This window comes from Mus caroli, chromosome 4 (assembly GCF_900094665.2).
Source record: "Mus caroli chromosome 4, CAROLI_EIJ_v1.1, whole genome shotgun sequence".
NCBI lineage: Eukaryota > Metazoa > Chordata > Mammalia > Rodentia > Muridae > Mus > Mus caroli.
The window spans coordinates 5,713,176-5,740,165 of NC_034573.1; the positions used below are offsets into that span (position 1 = coordinate 5,713,176).

The 26,990-nt window shown below is 42.2% G+C and overlaps 1 protein-coding gene across 18 annotated transcripts in view; it reads right to left on the minus strand.

Annotated features, from left to right (window-relative positions):
• The window catches only part of Asph (aspartate beta-hydroxylase), a 205,420-nt gene that overhangs the window by 108,509 nt on the left and 69,921 nt on the right, over positions 1–26,990 (minus strand). For 12 of the 18 annotated variants that reach the window (XM_021161304.2, XM_029476170.1, XM_029476171.1 and 9 more), the window contains 5 exons: positions 26,908–26,955; positions 26,450–26,482; positions 23,624–23,662; positions 22,960–22,995; positions 18,429–18,473 (listed from right to left, as the gene is read on the minus strand). In XM_021161304.2, coding sequence (XP_021016963.1) covers positions 18,429–18,473; positions 22,960–22,995; positions 23,624–23,662; positions 26,450–26,482; positions 26,908–26,955 — 201 coding nt within the window. Of the gene's footprint in view, positions 1–9,997; positions 11,712–18,428; positions 18,474–22,959; positions 22,996–23,623; positions 23,663–26,449; positions 26,483–26,907; positions 26,956–26,990 lie in introns of those variants that run through there. The other 6 variants (XM_029476172.1, XM_021161305.2, XM_029476162.1 and 3 more) reach the window with 3 other exon arrangements.

Genomic DNA, 26,990 nt, shown 5'->3' on the forward strand with positions numbered 1-26,990 from the left:
GAGTTTTGTTTTCATCAGTGACACTCTCTAATGATTCCTGTATCTCACGTCATGCATGGCATAGTAGAAGTGCCCGTAAAAAGTGTAACTACTGCTGTTACTGTCTGAATCCAGTCAACTATTGTTATCCAGAGACATGGACTATGGGTTACTTCAATCACAATTTACTTGGCATGGAGGTCTAAATTAGCTGCTTAGCGGGCTAATGTAGCTAAGAGGGTCTTTTAAAGATCCATATCTATCACAGAGACACAAAGGTGTTTTAGCCCCTGATATAAAACATATGTCAGAATAAAGGAAAATTTAAAAATTGAATAAGTTTAGCTTTATGAGAGAGTGTCTGATGTGATCCACATTGTTCAGGATTGGCCATGTCCTTAAGAGACCGAGGGCAAAGGTGGATGCCTGTAACTGTCAATACTGAGTCAGCCAAGCCGCCCTGCTCAAGAGGACCTGGAGAGTGGGGAACAGAAAACACCCTTGTCTTTATCCCTTATCTCCAGTTTGCAAACCTCCATCCTTAGGATAAAGGTCTGGAGCAATCCTAGTTTCACTTTTTTTTTTTTTTTTAAACTAGCTCCCTAAGCTGTGTCATCCCACATCTCCATGAACTGGGTGATATATCACAATCAGACCCATCCTGGGTATCACAACATTCCTATAGCAGTTAGATCCAGTTATGGGTAATTTAAAAACTTCAAATTCCAATGACTTAAATGTTTACGTTATGCACGTGACCATTCTAGCATCTCCTAGGGACTTAGTGTCTTTTTTACTATTCAGCCATCATTTTTCAGCCATTGAAACCACACCTATGTAAGGAGAAAGAGGCTTGGAAAAAAACAGCTTTCTTAGAAGCGCTGCATTTAACTGACAAAATTTGTTAAAGGGATGCTGTTCCAGAAGGAGGAGGAGAAGGAATTTAAATATTGAGAATAAATGACAGTTAGCAGCTGTGGGCAGTATCTTACTCATTTTGTCTCCAGTTGACACTCAACATCCATCAGTTAAGACCATGGCTAAGACCGGATGAGAAGCAGTTCACCGGGTGTATTAGTGATCTTTCCTGCTGCTGCGAGAGAACAATCTGACAAAGGCAATGCAGGTAAGAAAAGGCTCAGCGTTCAAGGGTACACACCATCATCGCAGAAAAGTCAAGGGCGTGGGAGCTTGACCCAACCAGTCATGTTGGCCTTTCAGCCTGGAGAAGGAGAGCACTGAAGGGTCTGTGCTCAGCCAGTTTCTTCCTTATGCTGTCTAGGACCGAAGCCCAGAGACTGGTCCCACACTGCTTTAAGGTGGACCTTCCCAAATCAATGTACGCCCCATGGACATGCCCACATGTTAACTTGCTCTAAGTAACCCCTCATAACTGTGCATAGAAATTTGTCCCCTACATGATTTCAGATTCTGCCAAGTTGACAGTCGTCACTAGCATCACAGTAGGTAGGCCACTGAAGTGTCTGTTCTTATAAAGATACCCACTTGGCATGCTTTGTCTTCCTAAATATCTGTGTGCCATTTCTATGAAGAGGATGCTGCTGAGAGCAGACAGCAGTGAGGCACTGTCTAGGAATTGCCTCCCACAAGCAGTTCAAAGGAGAGCTGAAACCAGTTCTCTGAGACATGGTAGGAGTGGGCTGTCAGGTATGAGAGAGGCAGGTCCCTGAGCCTGCACTGGTCCTGAGAAGCAAAGGAAGGCCCTTGAAACTGAGAACTCTGAGCAAACCGAGACTTAGAGATGGGCAGCTAGAGAAAGTCCAAGGCCAGAGCCTGGTAGCAAGAACACTTTAGTCCATGAGTGAGATGCTATTCCTGCCCCAGGCCTCTCTCCTCCACACGAGTGTGTGCTTTTAGGAAGTCCCCCATTGTACTTATACAGAGGAAGAACATGAGAGGTGAGAGTGTGGTGGCGGTGGCTTCTTGTAGATATAGAAGAATATCTGGAAATCCATAGCTCAACACTGGGGTGAGCCTTGCTGTCCCACACACCCTAGCTCTAGTTTCACCCTTGCCTTCCATCCATACAGTCCTGTGTGTACTGCACAAGTCCATCCCTCAAGGGCTGTAAGTCCTAAAGGGGTCATCTCAGGGAGTGTGAGACCTGGTGTCTCTGGAGCTGCAGACAGGACAATGCAGCAGCTTTTGGTGCCTATTTCAGCACCTTCCATTTCATTGGCAGCAGAGGCCCAGTCTGAGGGCTCCACATCTGTAGTACTGTTCAGCTGCTTGGGGAGAGTGGGAGAGGCAAGGATCAGAAGTTCAAGACCAGCCTGATCTATGAAAACCCTATCTCAAAAAAAAAAAAAATCAAAATTAAGTAAAATTGGAGCTGAGGTCACTGCCAACCAAACAATGCTTGTAAGTAAAGCTTACCATTAGGAGGGAGAACAGGAGTAGCCATGATTTAAAGAAATGGTAAACATATCCTCTTCTGAAAAAGGTGGTAAGGGAATTGTGGGGAAAGGGAAAAGTCTTTCTGTTTTTCCCCATAGCTTTGAAAACTAACACACTTCCTGAGGACTGTCCAGTAATACTAAACATTAGGTAACCACATGTCTTGGAAAACCTAACTATACAAACTGATTTAATAGTTAAGCGCTCAAGACAACATTTCACAAAAATTGCATCAATTGCCTGAGAAATCAAATGCTAACAGATATGAATACAATCTTCAAAACCTGTCTTTTGGGGGGAACATCAACCATCAACATTATACAGGAATCCAAAGGACTAAGGTCTCCTGTGACATAATGCCAGTTCAGCTAGTCTCATGTCTCGGCTGTTCACGAGGAGGGTGCCAGTCGGGTGGCTGCACTGGGTAGCTAGACTTTAACAACAGACTCGACAGGTAGTCTCACCCCAATCCACATTCCAGCTCACCCCCAACCTGTAGTCTCTCTGGTTGCCTGCAGGAGTTGCACCATGCTAAGAGCTGATTTTAATGTTTGCCTCCTTATTAAGATCATAGAGTCCTTGATTCTTCAGCAAGTTTCTTTGGTTTCTTAGCGTCTCTCCCATTGGACACAGTCTTCAAAAATGCTTTCCTAGATATTAGTCCCTATTCTTGTACAAAAGATTTACTTCCTGCTTGCATTTCTCTCTCAGATTCTAAATCTCTTTTCTTTCTCTATTCCTCAACATTGAAGTAAACTTCTCCTACCCCCCAAGAAGTATAATTAGGATATCGGAATTGGGATACTGGCAGATATCATATGGTCATGAGGTTGAATAGGCCACTAGTTATAGACCGTATGCTAGTAAAGGCCTGTGGTGTACATCTGCAGAGTGATCTTTAAACAACAAAAGCATCCCTGCTCTGCCCACTGCTTCCCACACCTGAAGTCTCATGTTTCCCACCAACTGTTATTATTGAAGCACAGACCTCAAGAGCAGCTAAAACCTCTGTAGCAGTAAGCAGGATTTAAAAAGAACAGTGTCTCCAGTAAGGATGCATTTAAAGAGACAGGTGGACACCACGGCCGTGGCCACCAGGTGCCAGGACACAAGCTTCCTCCTCTTACCCTCAACTTCCAGTTTGAAAGTTGGTGTGACGGTGGCAGGTGCCACACTGAGACGTCTCAGCAAGCACTCCTTCCTGGTTAGTAGTCTGTTCCTTGCATTATTTTTTCCCAAGATCGAAATGTCCCATGTCATATAACTAGTAGTAATCACATACAGGATTAAAAGACCAATCAGTCAGGAAAGCATCATTCTTCCCATAAAGCCTTTGTAGGAGTGGAGATTAAAGCTGTAGCCATCGTGTACAAATGTTGAAGAAAATCCAGCAAAGGCAATCCTAGCATCATGCACACCAAGTACATAAAGCTACCTTAAAGCCAATGGCAACAGCAAACATGATAGCCAGCTGCGTCTCTCTGCTGGCCTTGTGATTCATAGGATGGTTTTCTCTTTAGTTCATGGTTGTAGTTGTTCCACAAAGCATCTTCAGGTCCTTGCACTGGGAAGTGAGCTAACTACAGATGTGTTTATTCGTTTGTTTGTTTGTTGACTTAAAATGTGCTCTTCATCATGTTTCTCCACTTTTCCCCCACTGAAATGAGCATCCTTTTAACTTCTGAGGATGAAGGATCAAGAAATTCTGGACTTCTCTCCCATTAGCAATTCACTCCCCTTTAGCTCTTTGACAGACTTACTCTCTGACCAGTCCATGATCCCCTGGTCCTACACACAGAGTTCATGTTCCTTCGGCTCCAGTCTGTTCTCCAGCTGTGAGAACAAGCTCTCAGTCTCACCCGCATGTCCCGCAGCTTTCATTTATTCAGCACAATGCTGGGATCCAGCATGCAGGAGTTCTTTATGCAGGTCTGCTGTTGGAATTCTCAGAAAGTCAAAGGCAATGCTTTAACATCCCTGCAAGGGTGCTATTCCTCAGAGTAATGATATGGAGTCTGCCTTCTCTCATTTTTCCAGAAGCATTATTTTAAGTTACAAGCTCTAAATGAAGGTTAGAGACAGATCAACAGGTAATGTGCTTGCTATACAAGGATGAGGGCATGAGTTCCCATCCCCAGAACCACAAAAATGCCAGACTTTGTAGCATAATGCATGTATGTTCATTATGTACTTGCACACACACACACACACACACACACACACACACACACACGGGTGCGCGAGTGCACGGGTGCAGTCAGTTGAGATAGGGATTAACACACACAACTCATAACAAGCAGCCTAGTGACCATATACCCAATTTCTCAATACCGGACATTCTGTTCACTTTTTTCAGGTGTGCCAGCAATGTTTCCATAATGATTTGATATTCTAGCTAGTTCAAAGTCTTCAAGTGTAGCATTTTGATTGCCATCCAAGAAGACACTGGCTCCCTTCAGATGCTGAAGCAGCACCATATAACCGCCAGCACTTGATCTGTGACAGCATCAACTAAGGTACCACCCAAAGGACATATTCTTCACTCACGTATTGTCCAAATTGTTCCCCCTCTGTAATGACTCTAGCTTTCCTTCACAATATTCCATTAAAATGTACAGGGTTGTATGTATAGAACAATAGGTTCATCATGAGAATGGACAACGGTTTGGATGCTGCAGTTCATGAACCAAAGGCACTTCTAGTACAAACATCTGTTTCTCACTGCGCATCACAGACCATAGGTTCATACCAACCTATTATCTTGCCATGGATATCTTGACACTGGCCAAAGGAGTGCAGTCCAATGCTCTAGCAAAGGGCAGCCTCGTCCTCTCCCTGGGTCACACATCTTGCTAAAGCTCAATTACCTATACTGCACTGAGATTGCCCCATTGCCAAAAACAACAGCCACTGGTCAACCAACATTCAAGCCTAACTATCCAGTACCTAACATCTACTGCCTAACTACCAACTATCAACGTCCAACAGACATCAGTGAACAGGCAAAACCAAGCCCTGGCCCTAGCCAACCATGAAGTTCTAAGCATACACTTAACTTGTCATTGGAGCCTTAGCTCTTAAATGTTTATGTAGAGTATAAATAAATATTTGTTGATAAAATGATTAAAACAACAAAACAAAAGACCCAGTGCCATTTTCTTTCAATTTATGGCACAAAATAAAATTTTGTTATTCTTGAATTAAGATATGACTTTTTCTATATATATTTTTATAGGCCACTTATTAGACAATTTCATATGTTCTCTTTACTCTGTATCACATCTGCCTTTCTATTTGTTTCACTAAATTAAAGACAGAACAAATGAAGCACTGAGCAAGTCACTATTCTATATCCCAAAACACGTGACTATGTATTTCAATAAAGTCCAGTGAGTGTAATTTAAGAAAATTATTTCCAGTCACATGATTCAATTTTCCTAAGTGCTGAATTCTTCACATTCAAACCTCATTACAGAATACCAAGATTTGGGTTCCTATGAATCATTTTGATGTCACTGAACAATGACTAGGTATCAGATGTCAGGCTAAGCATTCCTTATGGATGGAGATAGTAGTGTAGGCAACACTGATCAACACTAAGTATGCCTGTGGGTGACAGACATCCACTCCAAGGAGAAACTAAGGTGGTGAGATACAATTACCAAAGCTCATTCACTATTTGCATTGTCTCGGAAAACCCCGACTACTTTGATAAGAGCCAGAGCATGTTTGAAAAGAATGTTGCATGGCACACTTCTTGGATATGATTCTCCTTCCTCCAAGAACTTGAAGCATATGCCGATGACTCCTTGGAGGTGCCTACGTTGGATCCCAGATGTATATTTGCAACTACTAAGAGGTTTAAGATGAACCCAAAGTCTTTCTGTGTCAGTCTCACAAACAGCAACTCTCAGAAATGAGGAGCGTAAACCCACCAGGTGCCTGGAATACTAGATCAATGCTACCTCTCCCATGGACAACAAGAACCACCTACTGTAATGTTGTTTATGTAATACAGCCTGAGAGCAGGCATATTTATCTAATAAAAACCTGAAGCAACCAGTTCTCAAGGTAGATTAGGTTGATTACTATAGACACTCATTTTGGTTATCTCTGGAATTATGTGTGCATACATATGTGTTGACCTAGTAATGAGGTGGAGTGGGCAATAGATACGAAGTCTGAGATGCCATCCTCTCCCTATGGCAGACATCAGAGAGTGTATAGGTAGAACTAATGCTGTAATCCAGAGTATAGTCACATGGATCACTTAACTTGCGAGTTCTGCATATCTAAGATTCAGTCACAGAATACATTCCAATATGGAAAGGTAAAAATAAATGAGACGGGGCTTTGAACAGGAAAGAACATTTTATAGGACAGTAGTGGTTCTGCGTCTTTGAGACCTGAAGTACAGGAAAAAAAACCTGATTTTGAAATGTAGGGTGTCAAGTTGGGCACTATCTACAAATCATGGCTCCCATAGTCTTGCCTCCTGATACCCGATCACAAAGGTGTCTGCGTGCAAAAGAAGCAGAGAGTGAGTGATCACAGTTTTCCCAGCCATAGCGACCGACAGTTTACAGAATCCCAGGCCATTCTGCTCTGCTCCTTTGCACCTTTCATTGAAAGAGATATGAAAGGACAGAGGGGCACGGGTCTTCACTCTTGCTAAGAGTAGCTATAATAATGCTGACTTGCTGCATATTACTCTCGGTAAATCTACAAGATGCATTCAAGATAAATGAGAAGAAGGGGTACAGTGTTTCTTAGATTCCTGTTGAGTGTCCCAGAACTTCGGAGCTAATTGACCAATAACATCCTTAAAACTAGGCAGCTGCACAGACAATTCACTCAGTAGCTAGAACATTTTTTTGCAGTATATGTGTGGTTCCTACATACAGACACATGCAAATGCACATGTGCACATGCATGTGAAAGCTTGAGGTCAGCACTGGGTGTATTCCACAGTCTGTCTTCACCTTAGTTTTTTGAGGCAGAGTCTCTCAATGAACCTATAGCACACTGACTTGACTATACCAGAGCCAGAGATCCATCCATCTCTACCTGCACTAGTGCCAGAGGCATTAACACATGTCATTGTGTCAGGGTTTTACACAGGTGCTAGGGATTCGAACTCAGGTCCTTTACTGACGCTGCCATCTCCCCAGGCCCAACAGTACACACCAACTGGGCAGAATAGCTGCCTGGTATCTTAGTAGATAATAAGGATACAACAAAGAAGAAAAACATAAATTTCTATCCCCACATTACTCTCTTGTATGGGGTCCATAGTACTCCAAGGAACCCACAACACTAAATCCTAGAGCCATCGCACTGGGTTAAAGTGACTTGAAAAGCCACACACAGAGAACACACACATATCAATCAGGTGGGTACTGGTTATGAAGGGGTCTCTCCACCCCTAGAGAAAAACTATAGACAGGATTTTACATCCTCAATACAAGTAGAAGGTGCTAATCCCATATGGGCATGCTGTGGGCCACAATATCAGGTCCCCATAGGTTCCTCAGGCTCTGAGAAGGCAAGTATGACTGGACTAATGCCAGAAACTAGGTCACCATCTTTCTCAAGTAGCACCTAGGATGGAATGGTAAGAGACCTAATTTCCACCCAAATCTACCAGGCCCCAGCGGGAAAGTCCCTTTCTCAACAAGCTGAGTTCTGAGGCTCCAGTTAGGAGTGGAGAAAATGTAAGAATATTTCAGCTATATTCATTTTAGTGCTTAACGAGTTTCCTAGGAGACCCAACTCACCTTGTAGCCTCCTGTTATCGCATTCTCTGTCCTATGCATCCATCGATAAGGACCCTAGACGGACCTTTCTATCCCAAAGAAGAAAAGAGCTTGGTGAGCACTTACAGTTCTCTGGACACTACTCTCAGCACTGTGCAGGCTACCCCCCCCCCCATTAACTCTCTTATCAGCTCTGAGTGCAGGGTGCTGAGGCATAAAGTACGTAAGGAATCCCATTCAGGGTAAACTAACGCCAATGATCAACTTCAGAGTCCATCTTCTCACATTATGACTTTATTCATATAATAATGAACATTCCAGTAGCAAGGACGATGACCTTGGGTCCCCCTGAAAGCTGATAACCCTGACACTTAAGTGTTTACATTCTCTTGTCCAACAATGATGTTATGCATTCCTCATCTGTCCTGATTATTTTCTTGTTTCCTCTGTTACATTATTTTATCACCATGAAGAAATATTAAATGGAATGAAATCTTGATCTTTACAGTTTTTTTCTGCAATCATGACAGGGAGCCACTCATAGACTGGGATATTCTATACCCTGCCATATTCCGTGTGTGTGTGTGTGTGTGTGTGTGTGTGTGTGTGAATAATGTCCCTACCAAGGAGATCTGTTAAACCCAGCAGTCAAAACTGAACTTGCTCCAGGCCCACCTGCTCACTCAAGAGCCTCACCGCAGGCACTTGTTCATTCTGAAACACTGGACCAAGTCTGTTTCTTCCTGAGCTCCTAGGCTGCCCATCTGTAAGTCCCACCCTTCATCATGGCATCTGTCTTTACTCACACTGCCTCAGTTCAAGCTGAAACACAGCACCATCACCTTTGCCTTGACAGTTCCCTACCTGGTCTCCTGTTCACTCAATGGCTTCCCCTCACCATGTCTACCTTCCACCTGCTACCTGCATGCTTACTCTGGAACCAAGCCACAGGCTAGGAGGCATTCCCAGCCCTCTGGTTCTACGTTTATTATATAGAAGCAGGGATAATACCCAGCCACATAGAAAAGCTTGACTTCCTAAGCTATGCAAAGCAGCAGCAGAATGGGTTAGGCTCACTCAAAGATGCTCTGTCGCTTAAAAGGCAGATCTACTTTATGGTTTCTTCTGAACATTACAAGGGAAAACCACCTTCCTCGAGCCCATGGAGATGTTCCTTGCTTATCTGACATGGTAAAGAATTACCTGTTGGGAAACAAAGACTGAAAATGGGAAGAACAAAGATCCAGCCACACGACCCTGACAAGTGTTCCCCAGTGAGGTCTGTAAGATCATGGTCTGGTGGTCACCAGAGTTAAGAGTAAGACTCTGCACAGGAAATACACAGCTTCCCAGTGCAGGGCAAACACCTAACCAGGACAAAAGCAAGAGCAGGCTTGGTCCTTGAACTCTGTTTTCTAGCAATGTAGCACAGTAGGATGTGTACAAACAAACTTGCCCCACTTCATGGAACCTAGATTAAAAACAGAGAGTGACGTTGTTCCCCCTTGTAGTCCCAGATACTTGCAAGGCTAACACAGGAAGTTACAAGTTCAAAACTAGCCTGGGCTATACAGAAATTTTGAGACTAGCCTACACAACCTAAAAGAGTCCTTGTCTCAAGTAACTAAAGGACTTGAAATGAGTGTGTGTGTGTTATGCAGTAGAACAGTCACAGGTCCTGATATTGACTCTTAGTACTGCAGGCAAAAAATTCATAGGTTAAGAAAAGAGGATGAAGGTGTGCGTTTCTTTATGATTTTGGACAATAAGTTTGTGGTAATTTTAAATAACATATGCTAATTATATCATGCAAAGTTTTAAAATAGCTCAAAATAATGACAATCTAGAGAAGAATTCATCTCCATTTTATTGCTCTTAAGCAACATTGCACAAAAGACATATTTTCAGACAACCCACCCCTGTTGCATAGCATGGCACACATTTGTAGAGACAAGGCTCATTAATTAATTCACATATTATTTTTTATCAAAGTGTCTGAAGTTGGCCACAATGAACCCTCACTTCCCAGAGTTCTGAAAAAGATTATATACAGAAGTTCAGAGAAACTGATTTCAGCCATTTACCAGTAACATGTCACTTCTAAGTCACACTAAAAAAATATGGCTTTATAAAAAGTAGTGTTCTACAACTTGCAATATGAAGAGCTTTAATATAATTCAGTTTAGGCTCTATAGCATACATATCACAGCTTTAAAAATTATTGCTTATTGACTTAACTGAGGTGCCAGCAGGTGGACATCAGTGCACTGTGGTCACAATGTTCAATCATAAAACTTACTCTGATTTTATCCTTGAGAAAGGGGAAAAATCACTTTACCTTAAAACAGTGTTACCATAATCAAGAGCTACCCCTGGCCCACAAAAGAAATAGCCTTATGGCGTTGTGTAAATGGCCAGTGGCTCTCCTCAAACCACATGTCAGTTAGCTGTCTTCTTTGCTAACAAATCAAATTTTCATCACAACACTATTTCTTAGCCACAAACCGCACTACTAATATAATAAAACCACCAGTGTATAAAGGAAGAGGCTCATCCCTTGGACCCAGCAGCAAACTCTGGGCTCAGTGACTGTTTCTCATACCCCTGAATTCCCTCAACCTGAGGGGATCATGGACTTCACCTCGTGAGAGCCCTGAGCAGACACCAGGGCTAAGCGAGTGGTACTCATTTAGACCAATGCAGGGCAGTCCTTAAGCTATAGGACAGTAATCTACAACGTTGTCAGGATGTAAATAGATTCTGACCAGACTACAGTTGTTATATGATTGATCTAGCTGAAGCATGAGGTCGTGTATGTATTGCAGGCTACTGTTTACCCTGTGTCCCCACAAGGAGTTTAATTTTCTCCTTACTTTGAAAAGCATATTACTGATCATTTGCATCATGAACCAAAATATTAAGTTTTCAAATAAACCATCTAAAAACTACAAAAAAAAAAAAAAAATCAAAGCCAGTGCTATAACATGTCCACATGAAGCTAATGTGAACAATCTTGATAAGAATATCAGTACAGATATGCACAACTCCTACCCTCTCAGCATACCAAGGCCTCGCTTACAGAAGTCACAGTGCTAATTAATACAAGGTGCCCACAATGGCTTCAAGTCCCCATTAACAGTGCCCATATACATCAGTTCAACACAGTTAATTCCAATTACTAATAACATATTAAAACCCTGTCAGGTCAGTTTTTGCTACATTATCAATGTAATTACCAAGTCTTCTCTGAAAAATACACATAAACATAGAAAAACTAAAGCTGTACCACAAACAAAAAAGAAACCCAACTGAGCCACAGATGCTGTCAAATCAGGACAAGCAGGAATGCAAGGTAACATGTGATTTCAAAAGAAAAAGAAAAAAAAGATTCACTAAAACGCCACTGTAATTCACTGTAAACATCTTTAGCGTTCATTTGCAAAGATCTTGATTTGCCAGTAACTACAGCACAAGATCTATCACAGCCATCTTTTGGAGCGTATGATTAGTCTGGTCCTCCTGTGGTAGTGGGGGCAGTCTTTTTGAAGCTTTAAGTATCTGTAAAAATAAGGGGAAATCTAAATTAAAGGACCAGTCAGGCAGCCCATGAAACTGCTTCATTTTCATACTACTAAACACACACACCCATACAAACAAAAGAGACCACACACACACAAACACACACACCAGCTGAAGGAAATGATAGCATCTCTTTTTAAGGCTAACGTGGAAAGAGAATAGTTTAACAACCCAGAAGCCTCTGGGCCTTGCTTGACACAGCTGTTGACTGAGGTCTGGGACTCTTGAGACTATCTCCTAACACCAAATGGAGGAATCTCAGGGAAGGGAAACATGAGTATTAAAGTGCTTTCTCCTACCAATGACTTTAAAGACATACAAAGCAGAGTTGGTATTTGAAAATCACGAACATGAAGAATTTTCAAAGATGTTTATGTGGTATCTAATATGCAGGCTAAGGAGCTGGCTCAGGTTTAAGAGAGTTCTTGCTTTTCTTCCAGGGACACACGTGTTTAGTTCCCAGCACCCATGTAGGGCAGCTCACAACCTCCTGCAATTCCAGCTCCAGGGGATCTGCTGCCCTCTTCTGGCCTCCCCAGGCATCTGCACATATACACAGAAATATTTTTTAATCATTAAAAATCAAGAGTAACTTTATGTTAATCTTCAGTACTGTTGACAAGTGTAATGTATTTTACAGCATGCAAAATCCATTAGTATCCAACTTTAGATATATATCTTTGCTCCATATTTTAGTGTGTGGTTTGTTTCACTAAATAATGCTGGGTCCATATACAATACTGGGTAAGAAAGAGGGCGGCTACTTCTAATGGCCCAGGCAAATGCTGATACAGCTTCTAAAGAGAGAGTACCGTTGATGCTTGGGTATGCTTCCTATAAACCCATGTGTCTGAAATTTAATATAAAGTCATATATACTGTGGTTTTCAGAGACAGGCCACTGTAGAAGAGGTCAGCAGGTCAGGGACCTCTGACAGAATTGGTGTCATTTGAAAACAAGGAGAGAGAGCCACACTCTAAGGCTTTCCTAGACTTACACATGATCTCTTCAACTCTGACAGGAAGTAGTGAAATGGTCGTCACCAGAGGCCATGCACATGCTGATACCATGTGCATGAACATTCTGCAGGACTATGAGCTAAATGCATGTTCTTTAAAAAATTAGTAAGATATTTTATGACTATGCCATTATCTGTGCTGGTTGGGTTTTGTCAACTTGACAGGAACCTAGAAATAGATTGAGAGAAGGAATCTTAAGTGAAAATCCATCCAAAAGCTTGGCCTGTAGGCACATACGTATTGTCTTGAAAGTGGGAAGGCCCAGCCTGTGGTGGCCAGTGCCATCCCTGCGCATGTGGGCCTGCAGTGAATAAGAAAATGGACAGAGCAAGCCATGGGAATCAAGCCAGCAGGCAGCACTCATTATCTGCTTCTGTTGTGTCTCTAGTTTGCATCTTGTCTTGCCTGGATGATGGACTGTAATGGGTAAAGGGAAATAAACCCATTTCCTCTCCAAGTTGCTTTTGGTCATAACGGTTTATCACAGCAACAGAAATGCTATTACTGACCGACCATCTACCCAGGTAACTATTAATCTATCCATGTATTATCTATCTCTATTTAGCCAAAACAAAACCCAAACCACTGTAAGCAAGAACTGTTATTATTCATTTAGAGCACCTAAAAAGTATATGTGTACCTTTATATATCCAACAAAACTCAGTGTTTAATAAACACTGAAAAACACATACAAGAATAGAGCTGCCTCCTTTATAGTAGCCAAAAAAGTAGAAATAATTATTATATCTGTCAAACTCAAAATAATAAAAACATTATATGCTCATAGAAAACACATGGTGGGACTCATGGCTCTAGTTGCATATGTAGCAGAGGATGGCCTAGTCAGTCATCAATGGGAGGAGAGGCCCTTGGTCCTGTGAAAGGTTCTATGCCCCAGTATAGGGGAATGCCAGGGACAGGAATGGGAGTGGGTGGGTTGGTGAGCACGGGAAGGGGGACAGGATAGGGGGATTTGAGGGGAAACTAGGAAAGAGGATAACATTTGAAATGCAAATAAAGAAAATATCTAATAAATAAACAAAACTAAATATCAAAGGAAAAAAGATTAAATTACTAGACTTTAAAACAAAGTAATTGAAGCTCACAGATGTTATACTAAACAGAAACCAATCACAAAAACCTCTCTCTCTCTCTCTCTCTCTCTCTCTCTGTCTCTGTCTCTCTCTCTCTCCTTTCCTCTCCTCTCCTCTCCCTCCCTATTTGTGTGTGTGTGTGTGTGTGTGTGTGTGTGTGTGTGTGTGTGTGTGTGTGTGATTATACTAAATTCAAAAGAAGACAAAACCAGTCTAGATGCTGTATCAGAACACCAGTTTTCAAGATTGCTGACAAAAAATAGAGTTTGGAGGTGCAAGAGGTTTTCTAGAATACGGTCTGTTTACATGTAAAATCTCAACATTTTAGCACTTCTCAGTATGCAAATTATACTTCAATAGGAATGTTTAAAAACATCAACTTGACTGCATGCTCTAATTTAGAATTTAACAACTAGCTAGACTTTGAGAAAATTATATTTGAATTATACTGAGACAATAGGAAGTTGATCAGAGTTTACAGTATATACTCATTAAATCATAGTAAGGGGTCTTCAGAGAAGGCTTAGCAGTTACAAGTGCTTGTTGTTCCTGCAGAGGAGCCAAGCTTCGTTTCCAGCAGTGACGTTGGCTCACAAATGCCCAGAACTCTAACTCTAGGAGATCGGCTGCTCTCTTGTGACCTCCCTGGCATCTGCACACACTTGCACACTCTCCTACGTATGCACACATATATACAAATAACTAAAAATAAAATAAATCTTTTAAAACACCCTAAAACTGCCAATGCAATCTCCACAATATAAGTATGGGCGCACTCACATGTGCGTCACTAAGGTGCAAATATGCTCCCTCACACACAAAGCTAGTCTCTGTCCCTGCTGCCTTCATCCCTCCTGTCCTATGCATCCATCGAGTCCTTCACCCACAGGACCACCCTGTGCCATCCCAATGGCTTGTTTATTGCTACCTCTAGCTTCTGTAACATTGATGCCTTCCTTTCAGTCACTCCACCCAGCCCAGCCTCACCATTTCAGACTGAGTTGAACTCACTTTTCCCTAACACATCTCCACTTTCTTACTGCACGGACCCTTACAAATCTGAACTTGATCCCATAAATTCTCTATTTGAAAAAAAAAATGTAGTGGTCTTTTAGCTATTCTGGGCTCCAAGTATAAATTTTCAAAGACCATATAAAAGACAGAAAGCAGAAAGGTGCCTGTCTGCTTTCCACCGTGTCTTCTGATATCCTGGGTGACACACTGTCTTAGCCTTTGTCAGGCAGCACTTGCCTCTACCTCCATACCACCTGCCAATGCACAATGACCAGTTGGGGGCGAACCCTCTCTGTGTATAGTCTTTGGAAGTCAAGAAAATTACCCACCCTCACTGAGAGCCATCTTTCACACCACTCAGAAGTTAATGCTGTCACGTTTGTTTGATCACACGATACTCCTATTAGATTCTAGCCCCGGTCAGGCCAAGGATGACTGACCAGTGCACATCTGTGTCATAGTAATTATTCAACATATGATTTGTGAATGAATGATCAATAACAATGATAACAAAAAACTATGAAGTGATTTTTTAAACACTGCCTACTATGAACATGAAATCAAACTCTTCTACAGCTGCCGGAGTTTAATGTGCTGGGAAGGCTGGCTGGATGTAGTTGAGGGGAACTATGTCTACTGATGGACTATTCCACAGTGGGCTGAGCCAAGAGCATGATCCCCAGTTGTAGACAGCCAAGAGTAGAAGAATCCCTCAGAAAACACAGCACCCCCATAGCTCTCTTCTGAGTGCAGTGATTCTCAGAATAAGGGGTGTGCTTTTACTCTTTCGTGCGCACTTTGAGACAGAAACTTTATGGGTCACTTAATTCACAAAACCTTAAGTATTGTTTGGCAAAAATGTTACCCTAAGGAACTTTATAAATGACCCCTTCACAAGCCATTCTATTGGTGCTAGGTGGATATGTGGATCCACATTCTGAAGTGACTAGGAATATGCCGGATGACTTCAAATAAAAATATGAGTTTAACGAGAAAGGTTAAAAGTTGTGGAAAAAAAGTAAATATTTTAATAAATCAATTAAAAATATCTGGCACTCAAAATCTAATATCAGAGTGATAATTTCTTAAGACTGATTTTCATACACTACAAAGCACCAACACATTTACAAAGGAAGAGAAAATTAACATTATTAAGACAACTTTGCTTTATGCCACAATCATGACCCAGTCTTTCACATCCCCAGTCCTAAATGACAAAGGAAGACTGAGAAAAGCATGTAGGAACAGTTAGTCTAGTTTATCACACTCAAAAAGCTCGAGACACTGCCGTCAGCTCCATGACCTTCATTTATTTGAAATGTGCTAGAAGACATGGGGACTGTAGGTTCTAGAATCACCCTGTGATGGTCAATTGCACGTCTACTAGTCACCTCCACAGCCTGGGGAAGGCCACTGCCTTGCCATACCCCAGCATCCTCCCATGTGAAATGGACACACCAGCAAATCTAGCTTCTTCAGTGTTGTTAGCTATTAGGTTAGTCCATGAAATGTCCTAAAAATCCACCAATCTAAGGCACGATGAGTGGTTTCCTACCTCGTGACTGTTTATATGGCAGTAAAGTCTCATGAGATTAACACGATGTGTCACCATGAACGTTAGTAAGCAAGACTGCATAACCTAGTCTTAGAATGACCAAGGAAGGAAAACACAACATTCTGCAGAAGACCTCCAACTCAGTTTTCCCTAGAAGGGTTCTAGTGTGGGGTCAGGCCTGATGGCTGGCTATGTTGCCACAGTTCCTTCCATCAGACAAGCAACACTTTGGCAAAAGCAATCAACTGACAGAACCAAGATATCACTAATATAGGTTGATTATTTCCCTGTACAGTTACACAATACAAACTGTAATAGGAAGTAATACTAAGTATCAGGTACAGGAGATGAGAAAGCCAAGTGTGAAGGCTCGGCATGGCCACTGTTGACTCTGAGCCTCACACTTTCTTGTAGCAGAGTCCGATCACAGCCATGCAGAGGGTCTAGGGAGCTTTTAGGAAACCCACGTACAGAACTTGATTAGTTCATTCAGAGCTCCAGCTCCTCTTGCTCCACCTCACACATCAAGCTAATTAATCCCTGAACAGAAACAGCTACATCCACCATTAACGGAGACGTCACATCCTTCTGGGAACTCTGTCATGGATCGCATCTTTAGTTCTATGTGCTTTACTGAGATTGATAAATATCTTTACAAGTCACTTTATTCCACTACCCTGGTAACCACTGGGTATTTTATGTTTATGTGCCAAAATAATTAGGGCATCCGTTTGTCGGACACTGAAATAAAAGCACAGACATTTATAGGCCCAATTCCTTTCACTGTGGTTAGGTCAATAATAAATTAAAAGGTATAGATGACAACTAGAAAAATACTCTTTGAAAATTCATTTCTAAGACTATTCCCCAAATACTTTTCTTTAAAGTATTTGTCTATAATCATCAAAATGCTGATTTTATAGTCTGCTCTGTCTGCCAGTGTCGAGTAGCATTCAACAAGAAGCAGAAAACCAGCAAAAGTTGAAGCTTCACTTGCCAAGCCTGCTGTTCTGAAAATCAGAATCTACGCCATTCTGCACTCATCATGTCAGCTCCTTCCTTCGTACTGTGATGCCCACGATGTGCATCTCTAAAGTAAATGTTTCTGCATGTTAATTAACATACATGAACAAGGTATGAACACTGCCAAAACCTAAAACATCCCATCCACCATACAAAGACATACACTGGCTATTCCTTATTCTGAAAGTCAGTATTGAATTCTTTTTGGCAGGTTCAATTACTCCCAACAAAATCTATGGCTATTATTCACATCACTGCTAAAGATCTGGACTACACTCAATCTGAAGGAGTAAAACAGAATCAAGAAGACACAAATAGAAAAACAATAAAATACAGAACTTATCAGAAATGTGAATGGAGAAGAGATGTAAGGAAAAATCTGGTAAAAACATTTTCCCCCTGCCTATGCCAGTCTGACCACCATAGTTTCTGTCACCTCTGAAAAGCCCCTGACAGCAGCAGTCTTGGCTCAAGGGCCACCCCCACTCTCCCAATTCACTGTTGACAGGGGACTATGGGAACAAAGAAGAATGTGGGCAGGGGGCTCCATGCAGTGGCTAAGGAAAGATGGGGTCCTGAGCAGCCCTGAACAGGCTGTCGAGACACTGCTGCCACTCTCAAGAAGGCTGGGCAGACGGAAGACCAGGGATAATGTCATAACATACACACTATTTCACTTTCACCCGAGACAACCATTTCTATATCCACCATCAAACACCCTGACAATCAAAGAGGGAAAAAGGAAAGGCCACATGTCCCTAACTTATGTTTCCACCACCATCTGCAATGGTAAGCTCACGCTGAACACGGGGTGTGTTTTCCATGACTCTGCCACACCATTAAAACACAAATGTCTTTTTTTTAAGTACAGAAATCATCTGCCAATATCTTAGTCACTGTAGTTTTGTTTCACAAAGCCAGTTTAACACCAACAGTATTTTAAATTTAAACAAAAAAAGCAAAACGCACTAGATCTAGGGAAATGTCATACCTGGTGGTGTGTCTTGCTGTTCTTCAACAGAGGCAACATTTATTTCTAAAATTAGACAAAGGAACAATCCATTATATGTGGCAGATTATGGCTGAGCTAATCATTTGTAGAGAATTCACCTATGATTGTAATAAGTGTATTAGGTTTTGGTACCATGACAACAAAAGAATTAGCTACAGTTGATCAAGGCGGCATACTTCTCAGTCATTTGCAATGCAGGCTTCAGTCAGAGATGGGCACTATAACTTTGCTTTTCCCCACAGTATTGCATCAGACTCAATAAGCAAGTGGCGGGAAGACCAGCTGGGCACCTTGTTTCTTTTATAGAGCATTCGCCACTAAAGCTCTGTCATTCCTCACTTTGGAGCAGGGGACAGAATCAGGAACTTGAGTGTATGCATGGACTCTCCCTACCACTGCTGAATGGCACTCTACCTGGTTCTGCTTAAAAACTCTTCTTGTCTCATAGTTGTAACACTACATAACATTTTATAAAAATTAAGTTGTAAATGAATGTTGAAATCAAACACCATGCTCAGAAAAGCTGTTTTGGAAAAAAATAATCTTTAAGATGAATCTGCATTTTATTTTTATGTTTTAGGTGCTATGTGCTGTATAGAGTAAAAGGTCCAAGGCCACTTCTGGGTTTGAAAACTCAACAAAACCTTCCAATCCATGGGCCCCCCAAATCTACCAGTCCCTGAGCTAAAATCGTACCAATCCCTGGGCAGGAAAACTCATCACTCTCTTGTGAGAGGCTGGCTGTGAAATGCGACTTGTGGCATTCCTTGGGTCCTGACTGCCAAGTTCCCTTTCCCCAAGAGCTCTGAACCACTTCCATTAGAGAACGCCTTCCCCTGTGAGCTTTAACAGTCAGAACACTGAATCGGAACCCTGCACTCCAGCATGAGCTAGCACTGAATCCTCAGATGTCCTACTCTGACTTGAAGCTGTAGATGTGAACTTTAGCTGGCTTTCTTTCCTTTGCTGCTTCAGTTCCTAGAGAGCTAGAGAGGCTGCAGCCATCACCAGCCAATCAGAATCACTCTATAAATTACCTCAAATACTAGTTTCATCAGACCCAGCAAGCCACTCAACACTACCTTACATGAGATTGTTAGCTCTGTTCCTTAGGAACTGTAAGAGGACAGATGTCAATGGCACACAGCTTTGATTCTAGTACTGGGAAGGCAGAGGCAGGAGGATCTCTGTGACTTGAGGCCAGCCTAGTTTATACGGCAAGTTCCAGAACAGCAAGGGTTATATAGAGAGACCATGTTTCCAAAAACAAACAAAATAAGCAATAATAATAATAATAATAATAAAAGGGGGAGATTAATTTTTAAGTTTTTCTAACTAATGTTCAAAATATTGATATGCCTTCTTTATTCATTTTTGTGCTTGGTGTAACTTATTTTTAATTATACAAATTATGCTCAAGATAGAATATTAAATCTATTTTACATAAAAGGAAACAGAAGGCTGGATGTAATCCCAAACCCCGGCACTCTTCCTTCCTGCAGGAAGCTCGCCACAAGTTCCAGGCCAGCCTGGGCTACAGAGAAAAATCCATGCTTAAAAGTAAATAAGGAAGTCTAACACACTCCACCCCCTTTAAGTAAGATAAAGTGAAATGTATAAAGTAAACATGGGCTGGAGAGAGAATTCAGCAGTGGACAGATGGGTCATCAGTTAAGAATACTTGGTGCTGCTCCCAGAGGAAGCGTCTTTAGTTCTCAACACCCAAACAGAGGCTCACAACTGTCTGTAACTCTAGTGCTAGGACGTCCAGCATCCTCCTTTGGCTTCTGTTGGGGGGCCGGCCAGGAGAGAGGTTGGAGACTGTACTGTTGAAAGGGCAAGCCCTTCACTGCTTCCCACCCAAAATAAAAAAGCCAATTGGCCTTGTACTACGGAGCCAGTCGTCATACCCCTTCTCCCTGTTTCCCCGCCTGTCATCCAAAAATGCGGAGGAAATTCAACTCAGTGTTATTCTTAATAAAGTGTATTTCAAATTTGTTCAGTCAAACTTAGCCAGGGTTCCAACGCCCTNNTTAAAATGCAACCAGGAAGTTACCTATTCAGCACTAATTANCATTATAAAGTCAGAGCCTACAGCTCAGCGCTATTCTGTTAGTGGTTTACTAGGACAATAAAGACAGTCTTTGACAGATACAGTTTACCATATGAAAAGTTAGGGAATCCCACGGAAACAGGTCTTTTCTTTAGCCCTAAGAACTCAGGCAGAACTATTGAGCATAGATAATTTTTTTTTTTTTTTTTGCCTCAAGCCAGCCTTTTCTTTTTTTTCTTTTTTTGTTATCAAATGGGAGGAGATGTAGCCTCCCCACTGCCAGCCTGGAACCTGCTGGCTCAGGGGTGGAGTTTCCTGCTCATTCGTTCTGCCACGCCCACTGCTGGACCCTGTCCCTTTGCTGCTTGGAGCCACACACGTGTTCACCCTGCTACTGGACCCCGAGACCATTCAGCGGGAATCGGGTTCCCTTCCCCTTCCTTTATAACTGGATGTCGGTACTAGTAAAATTGGGCTTTGAACAAGATGAACTTGTCTTGGCCTCGTTTCTTCTTCCTCCCCGTCTAGCTTCCTCTCTTTTCAGCTCGGAGCTGCCATCTCAGTTGAACCGTTCACATTGCGGGCTGCTGGCTGGCCCCCAACAGGCTTCCACAGCAGCAGGTACATGTGCACTGCACATATATGCATGCAGGGACACTCCCATACAAATAAAATTAAATGTAAAAATCTAAAGATAAAAAGAAAATAACAACCAAAATCAAGCACACTCCTATCCAGTACAATCAATGCACTCATGTCTCCTTGTCACCTGATCACTGTCGTCCACCATCACAGTGTCACTACTCCTAGTTAACTTAAACTTTCAGCTAATTATATTTTGGAAAAACAGTAAAAGTGCATCCAACAAACTCATCAGAAAATTTTATCAAAATATCATGTGTTTGGGTTTGTGATTTTAAATATAAAACCCCTACTTTGCTGTTACAGTCCAGCAAGAGCCACAGACAAGGTTCTCAGCCCCGCTAACTACCAGAAAGAATTAGTAGTTTAGCATATTCTCAAAATGTCTGAAACTTCTTAGAAATGAACCATGTCTCCAAGCTTGGAACTGTGTGGTCAAATCATGTATGGTGACTACGACGGTTACTCATGATTGACCACAAGTGTTCATCCCACATCAATCATGGCAGGGCTATGGGTGTGGTGGCAGGGCTATGGGTGTGATTAACCCAGGCAGGATTAAACGAGCTTGATTTGGCAGAATCTGTGGAAGTGTAATCTGAGGAAATGTGTGTGCAGGGCTGGTGACTGGGTTTACTTTCCTGTGCAGATACAATGTAGAGATGCCTGCCTGCACAGGCCCTGTGTACCTTCTGTATTCAGATTGGAGTTGTCTTCAGGTAACAGTAATGGTTACATTGAGAATTCCTCTCTTCCCTTCAGTATCTTGAATATCTCGGAATCAATAAGCATTAGAAAATGAACACAGTGCATCTCAGCCATAATATGCTTACCCATGCCCAGGGCTCTATTTCCAGCCTGACAGAAAATGTAAATTACAAACTCTAAGAGGAATTGTGCAAGGAGACATCTGCTATGGTAGGCCTCTGATGAGAACACAAGCATGCCCACACAGGAAACTTAAAGACCCTGGAGAGAAGGGCTGTGAGCCGTTTACGTCTGCGGAACCAGGATCATGCAGAACCAAACTCCTTTGTTAAAAAAAAAAAAAAATGTACGAACACCTTTGCCCTGTCTCCTCCTCAGTGTCTACTGTGAGAACCAACAGAAACAACCCAAGTGAAACATTCTTTTAACATAATTCTGAAATTATCAGATCTGTTCTACTGAAATACTGCTACTTCACAAAGTCTAATTTTACTTTTCAGAAAAAATCTTTCCTTTCCAAGAAAATCTACCAAACAAGCAATAATGCATTTTTTTCTTCTCAGCATCTCAATAATATCACAAACCATGCAACTGCCAGCCCATCTCCACCCACAGGAACCCTTTCTCATCAGGTTGCCTTCTCTGAAGTGGTAGCTTACTCATAAACAAGGGTGGCCTTGCACCCACACCCATTTCTCTCACAGCAGCCTGTTTCCATCACCATCTTTGAACTCTTCCTTTATTATGTCTGGCCACTGGATGTCAGCCTCATAGAAAAGAGCCCTGTTACTTTATCCACCCCAGCACTGCCTGCCCAAACCCTGGGTAAACACACAGATCAGGACACAGAATTTGAGTAAACTGATCTACTTCAATGTAGAATATACGATTATCTCTAAAATATAACCTACCAGCCAGGCATGGTGGTGCACACCTTTAATTCCATCACTCAGGAGGCAGAGACAGGCAGATATCTGTGAGCAAGACCAGCCTGCTCTTCGAAGCAAGTTCCAGGACAGTCAGTTTTACACAGAGAAACTCTACCTCAAGAACAAACTAACAAACAAACATAAACAATAACAAAAGAAAACAAGAAAAAAACCTTACCTTCTGAGATTATGCTGGAATCATCTATGGTGTTATCTAGGAAAATAAATGAAGACACCAACCACATTACATTAACTCGTCCTCCACTTAGATCAGTGACTCTCAGCCTCCCCAGTGCTATGACCCTTGAATATAACCCATGTCGCCATGACCCCCAACCACAGAAGTATTTTCATTGATACTTCTCAACTGTAATTTTGCTACTAGAATGAATTATTTCTGATGGTTTACAATGACCCCTTGAAAGGGTCATTTGACACACAAGGGAGTCACAAACCACAGGTTGAGAACCAATGACTTAGATACCTAAAGTGGCTAATATCCACTCAGAAAGTGTTATCTAGGCTGGATCTCCTTCTGGGAGACTCCCATAAAGAGTCTTTATTTATTCCACAAAATCCACTTTAATGCTAAATTGTATTCAAAAGTTTAATCTTACTCCTGCTGATATAAAATAAATATTGAATAAATATAAAATGTATAGTTCATTACTGGTTGCAAATGCTGTGCTGTTTTATGCAAGGGCCTAGAGTATCTTTGGATTTTGATATCTGTTGGCCATCCTAGCAGCAACTTCATGGCAGAAACCATGTTTGACAACTCCTAAATACTTATTCTTATATCTCTGTTCCACAGCTATGCAGTTACTATAGGAAAAACTCACCTGAAATCTCTACCCCTTCGTGCTCTGAAGGTTCATATACTATGAAGTAAATAGAAAACAGAAATCATGCAGCACTGAGTAACAATAAGAACAGACAGTGTACTACAGGTTTGCATTATTTCATTTATAAACATTTTAAGCCTCAGGCTTACTCACTAACAATGTAGATTACAGGGCAGGGACAGGAGTATTTGGCTAAATGCTATAAAACAAACCATCTGGGCTCACATTTTAGCTACTGGGTAGCCATGGGAGATGGAAATTTCATGTTCTCCTTCCCTTACAGGGGCAAGTATAAGTTCCTCCCATAATCACTGTTAGCAAGATTCGCTGACGAATTAACAGGGAGTCTCCTTTTCTGGTTTTCCAGTGTGTGTGCGCTCTCCCCTGCTAATTATCCCAGGATCCCAGGCTTCCCAGGCAGTCTTTAGTTTGCACAGTGATTGGGTTGGAGACAAACACCCCTGCTGGTACCCTCTCAGCAGGAACTGGCTGACAGGACCTTTAATTTACCATGGTAACCAGGGCCCAAGGGACTGGAGTTTCTGTGCTCTGATGCAAAGGCTGGTGTCCCATGGCTCTCTCCCACAACCCCACAGCCCCACACTGAGCGGCAGGAAATCTCCTTAGTCAACTGACCTTCAAAAATGCTTCCAGTATTTGGTACACCAGAACCAAACCTTCTGGCCCGCCTCCGTGGTAATACATCTTACCAAAATGTATTATAACACAATGATACATTAACAAAGAACTGTTTTTGAATATTGACGATCTTTTAGACATTATTCTTGGTATTAAGAGTACAATCATGTCACTGGGCCATTAGCATTAAACATGTACAAATAAACCTCCCTTGGCAGACCCCAGAAGCAAACTGACACTCCTTTCCTCTCCTCAACCCACACATCTGCCTGAAAAGGAGCCCAGGAGAAGGGCAGGGACAAGCCTTACCCAGGCAGGGTACTCCTAAGCTCAGCCTTCCGGGTTCTCAGCAGCAGGTCTCTCTCCGCCCCTGCCCTGGGTGTTCAGGACTCCCTTTCTTCTTCCTCAGTCTTCCCCATTGGCCAGTTCTTTTTTCAGCAGGCAGCAGAAATGTGCCCTCAGACTCAGGACCTATCCCCGACCCCTGACCCCTGACCCCTGACCTCACCGTCCTCTCCTTACAAGATTCACAGTCTGGCTCCAATTACCTGCTAGCACCCAGGAGTCCCATGGAGCCCTGGACTCCACTGCAAGCTGAACACCAACAAATTGCTTCTCTGGTCTCACCTCTTGGGTGGCTCAAAGCACCCCCACTACCAGTTTGTAAGAAACTGGGTCCAAGGTCTCTCTGCCTCCCAGTTTCTCTTTTCTTAGAGGAAAAAAATCTAACATCCATTAAGCCTGCAGGAGTCAGAGTTGCCGGCATCTTGTTCTCCCACTCGCTTTCCACAGAAATGCAGCAAACCCTAACAATTTAACAGACACCTTCGCCACCCTCCACCTTTGCTGGCAATACCCTGGTTTCCTGGCATAAACTGCCACCATTGCCATCCAATCCGTCCACTGAAACACTCATTAAACTATGAAGAATGCAGACTTGACTTCACAGTGCCCCTGTGTGGCACCCCAAGATGAAGATAATGCCCTTGACTTCGCCTACACATGGATCAAAGGGTCTTTTTAGCTCCATTCCTCTTTCTCCCCAGAGAATCCATAAACAGGTGTTACCAAGCACCCTCATCTCCAGGTATTTAGTCCACACGCCAGCATGCATCGATTATTAAAGACTTGCCACACAATAAACTGGCTCTCACAAGCACCTGTCAAAGTAGCAGAAGGCTGCACTGGAATGATGGCCTGACTCCTTCTTCCTGCTATATTATAGAGTCCATAAGGACGCCAAACACATGGCCCTTCATTCCAGCTACAGCAGTCATCTGTCCTGGACACAGAGAGATAACGGATACATAAACACCCCAGTGGGATAACAAAGCTGTGTCATCACTTCTTAGGGTGTGCCCTGTAGGCTTGATGCTTTGAGGACCTCTGTGAGGTAACAAGGCAGCTCTTGTTCTGTCAAATCACGTGTTCACCAGATTCTGGAGTTTGATGGAAAATGTGCATCATGTTCTCCCAAGGTTTCTACCTGCTAGAGCCTCACTTCTATACAGCAAGGTGACACAAAGTTTCCTACCAGATCCTGATGTCCCTTTAGGTCAGGTTACTGTCAGCTGACTTCTGTCTTCACACAGTGGTCCTGAAGTTGTTCCAAGACAACACATCACAGACTCTGCTTCTTACTCATAAAGTCCCGAGCAACTTACCTACCTTCCCCAACCTTACTGCTTTTGCCCGGAAAACAGGGAAAACATAATCTAGACTGGAATTTAAGAACCCATGCTGGAGATGCCTGGAGCCAAGAGCAGTATAGTCACTAAAGGCCAACCTGCTCCATCCCTACCCAGCCTGCAACATGACTTGCAGCCAGAAACCAGCTTTAGGTCTTCCCCAACAGGACAAAATGCCATGGCAAGTCGTGAGAGGAGTGATTTGTAGAAAGGAACCCTGACAGAAGACGCTGGCCATTTATATTTTAGCCAAGAGGAATAGCTACAAAATGATATCAATGCTTTAAATAGCTTGCAATTGCAACTTGCAGAAAATAAAAGAAGGTATTATTTAGACAATGGCCAGATCCACAAGTGAATTCCTTTAAGATGGTTGGTCTTTTGGATGATGCATGATAATTACAGCTTAAAATACAATTCTCCATATTATATATTTAAAAGTATGGATACATTTTTAAACAAATGAGTGGCTTAGGGCTAGGAAGTATTTACAAACCTGGTTCATCATAGTCTTGGTGTCTTATTTCCTCTGCAAAAAAAAAAAAAAAAGAAAATAGAAATTTAAAACAAAGTAAATATTAAACAAAACATTAAAGCTATATAACTAAAGAAAAAACAAATACTAAAAGAAAAAGACCTTTTCTTAAATACAGAACTCTAATCAACATTACAGTTGCAAATGTTTGTCTTTGTCCAAAAGGATGAATATAAAAGAAGGAAAATCATTTTCATAAAATTCCTCCTATTAATCTATAAAATGCTAGCATTAGGAGTTAGTGGCTTGCTCTGTTAGTGGGGCTTCCAGTAGGAGATGAGACAGAAGCTCATAACAATCTTCTAATACACAAAAAACCCCACTAAAGCTGCATCTATGAAAGAAAAAAGTCACCAAATAAAGACAGTGACCTGAAGAGCGCCCATGATTTAGCAGTGACTGACAATGCTCTGTAATACCTGCATGGGGCAGCAGCATATCTGCATCTGTCACTGCTTCACTGGGATCTAAAAGGAAAGGAAGAGGGACTTGGCAAACCGCA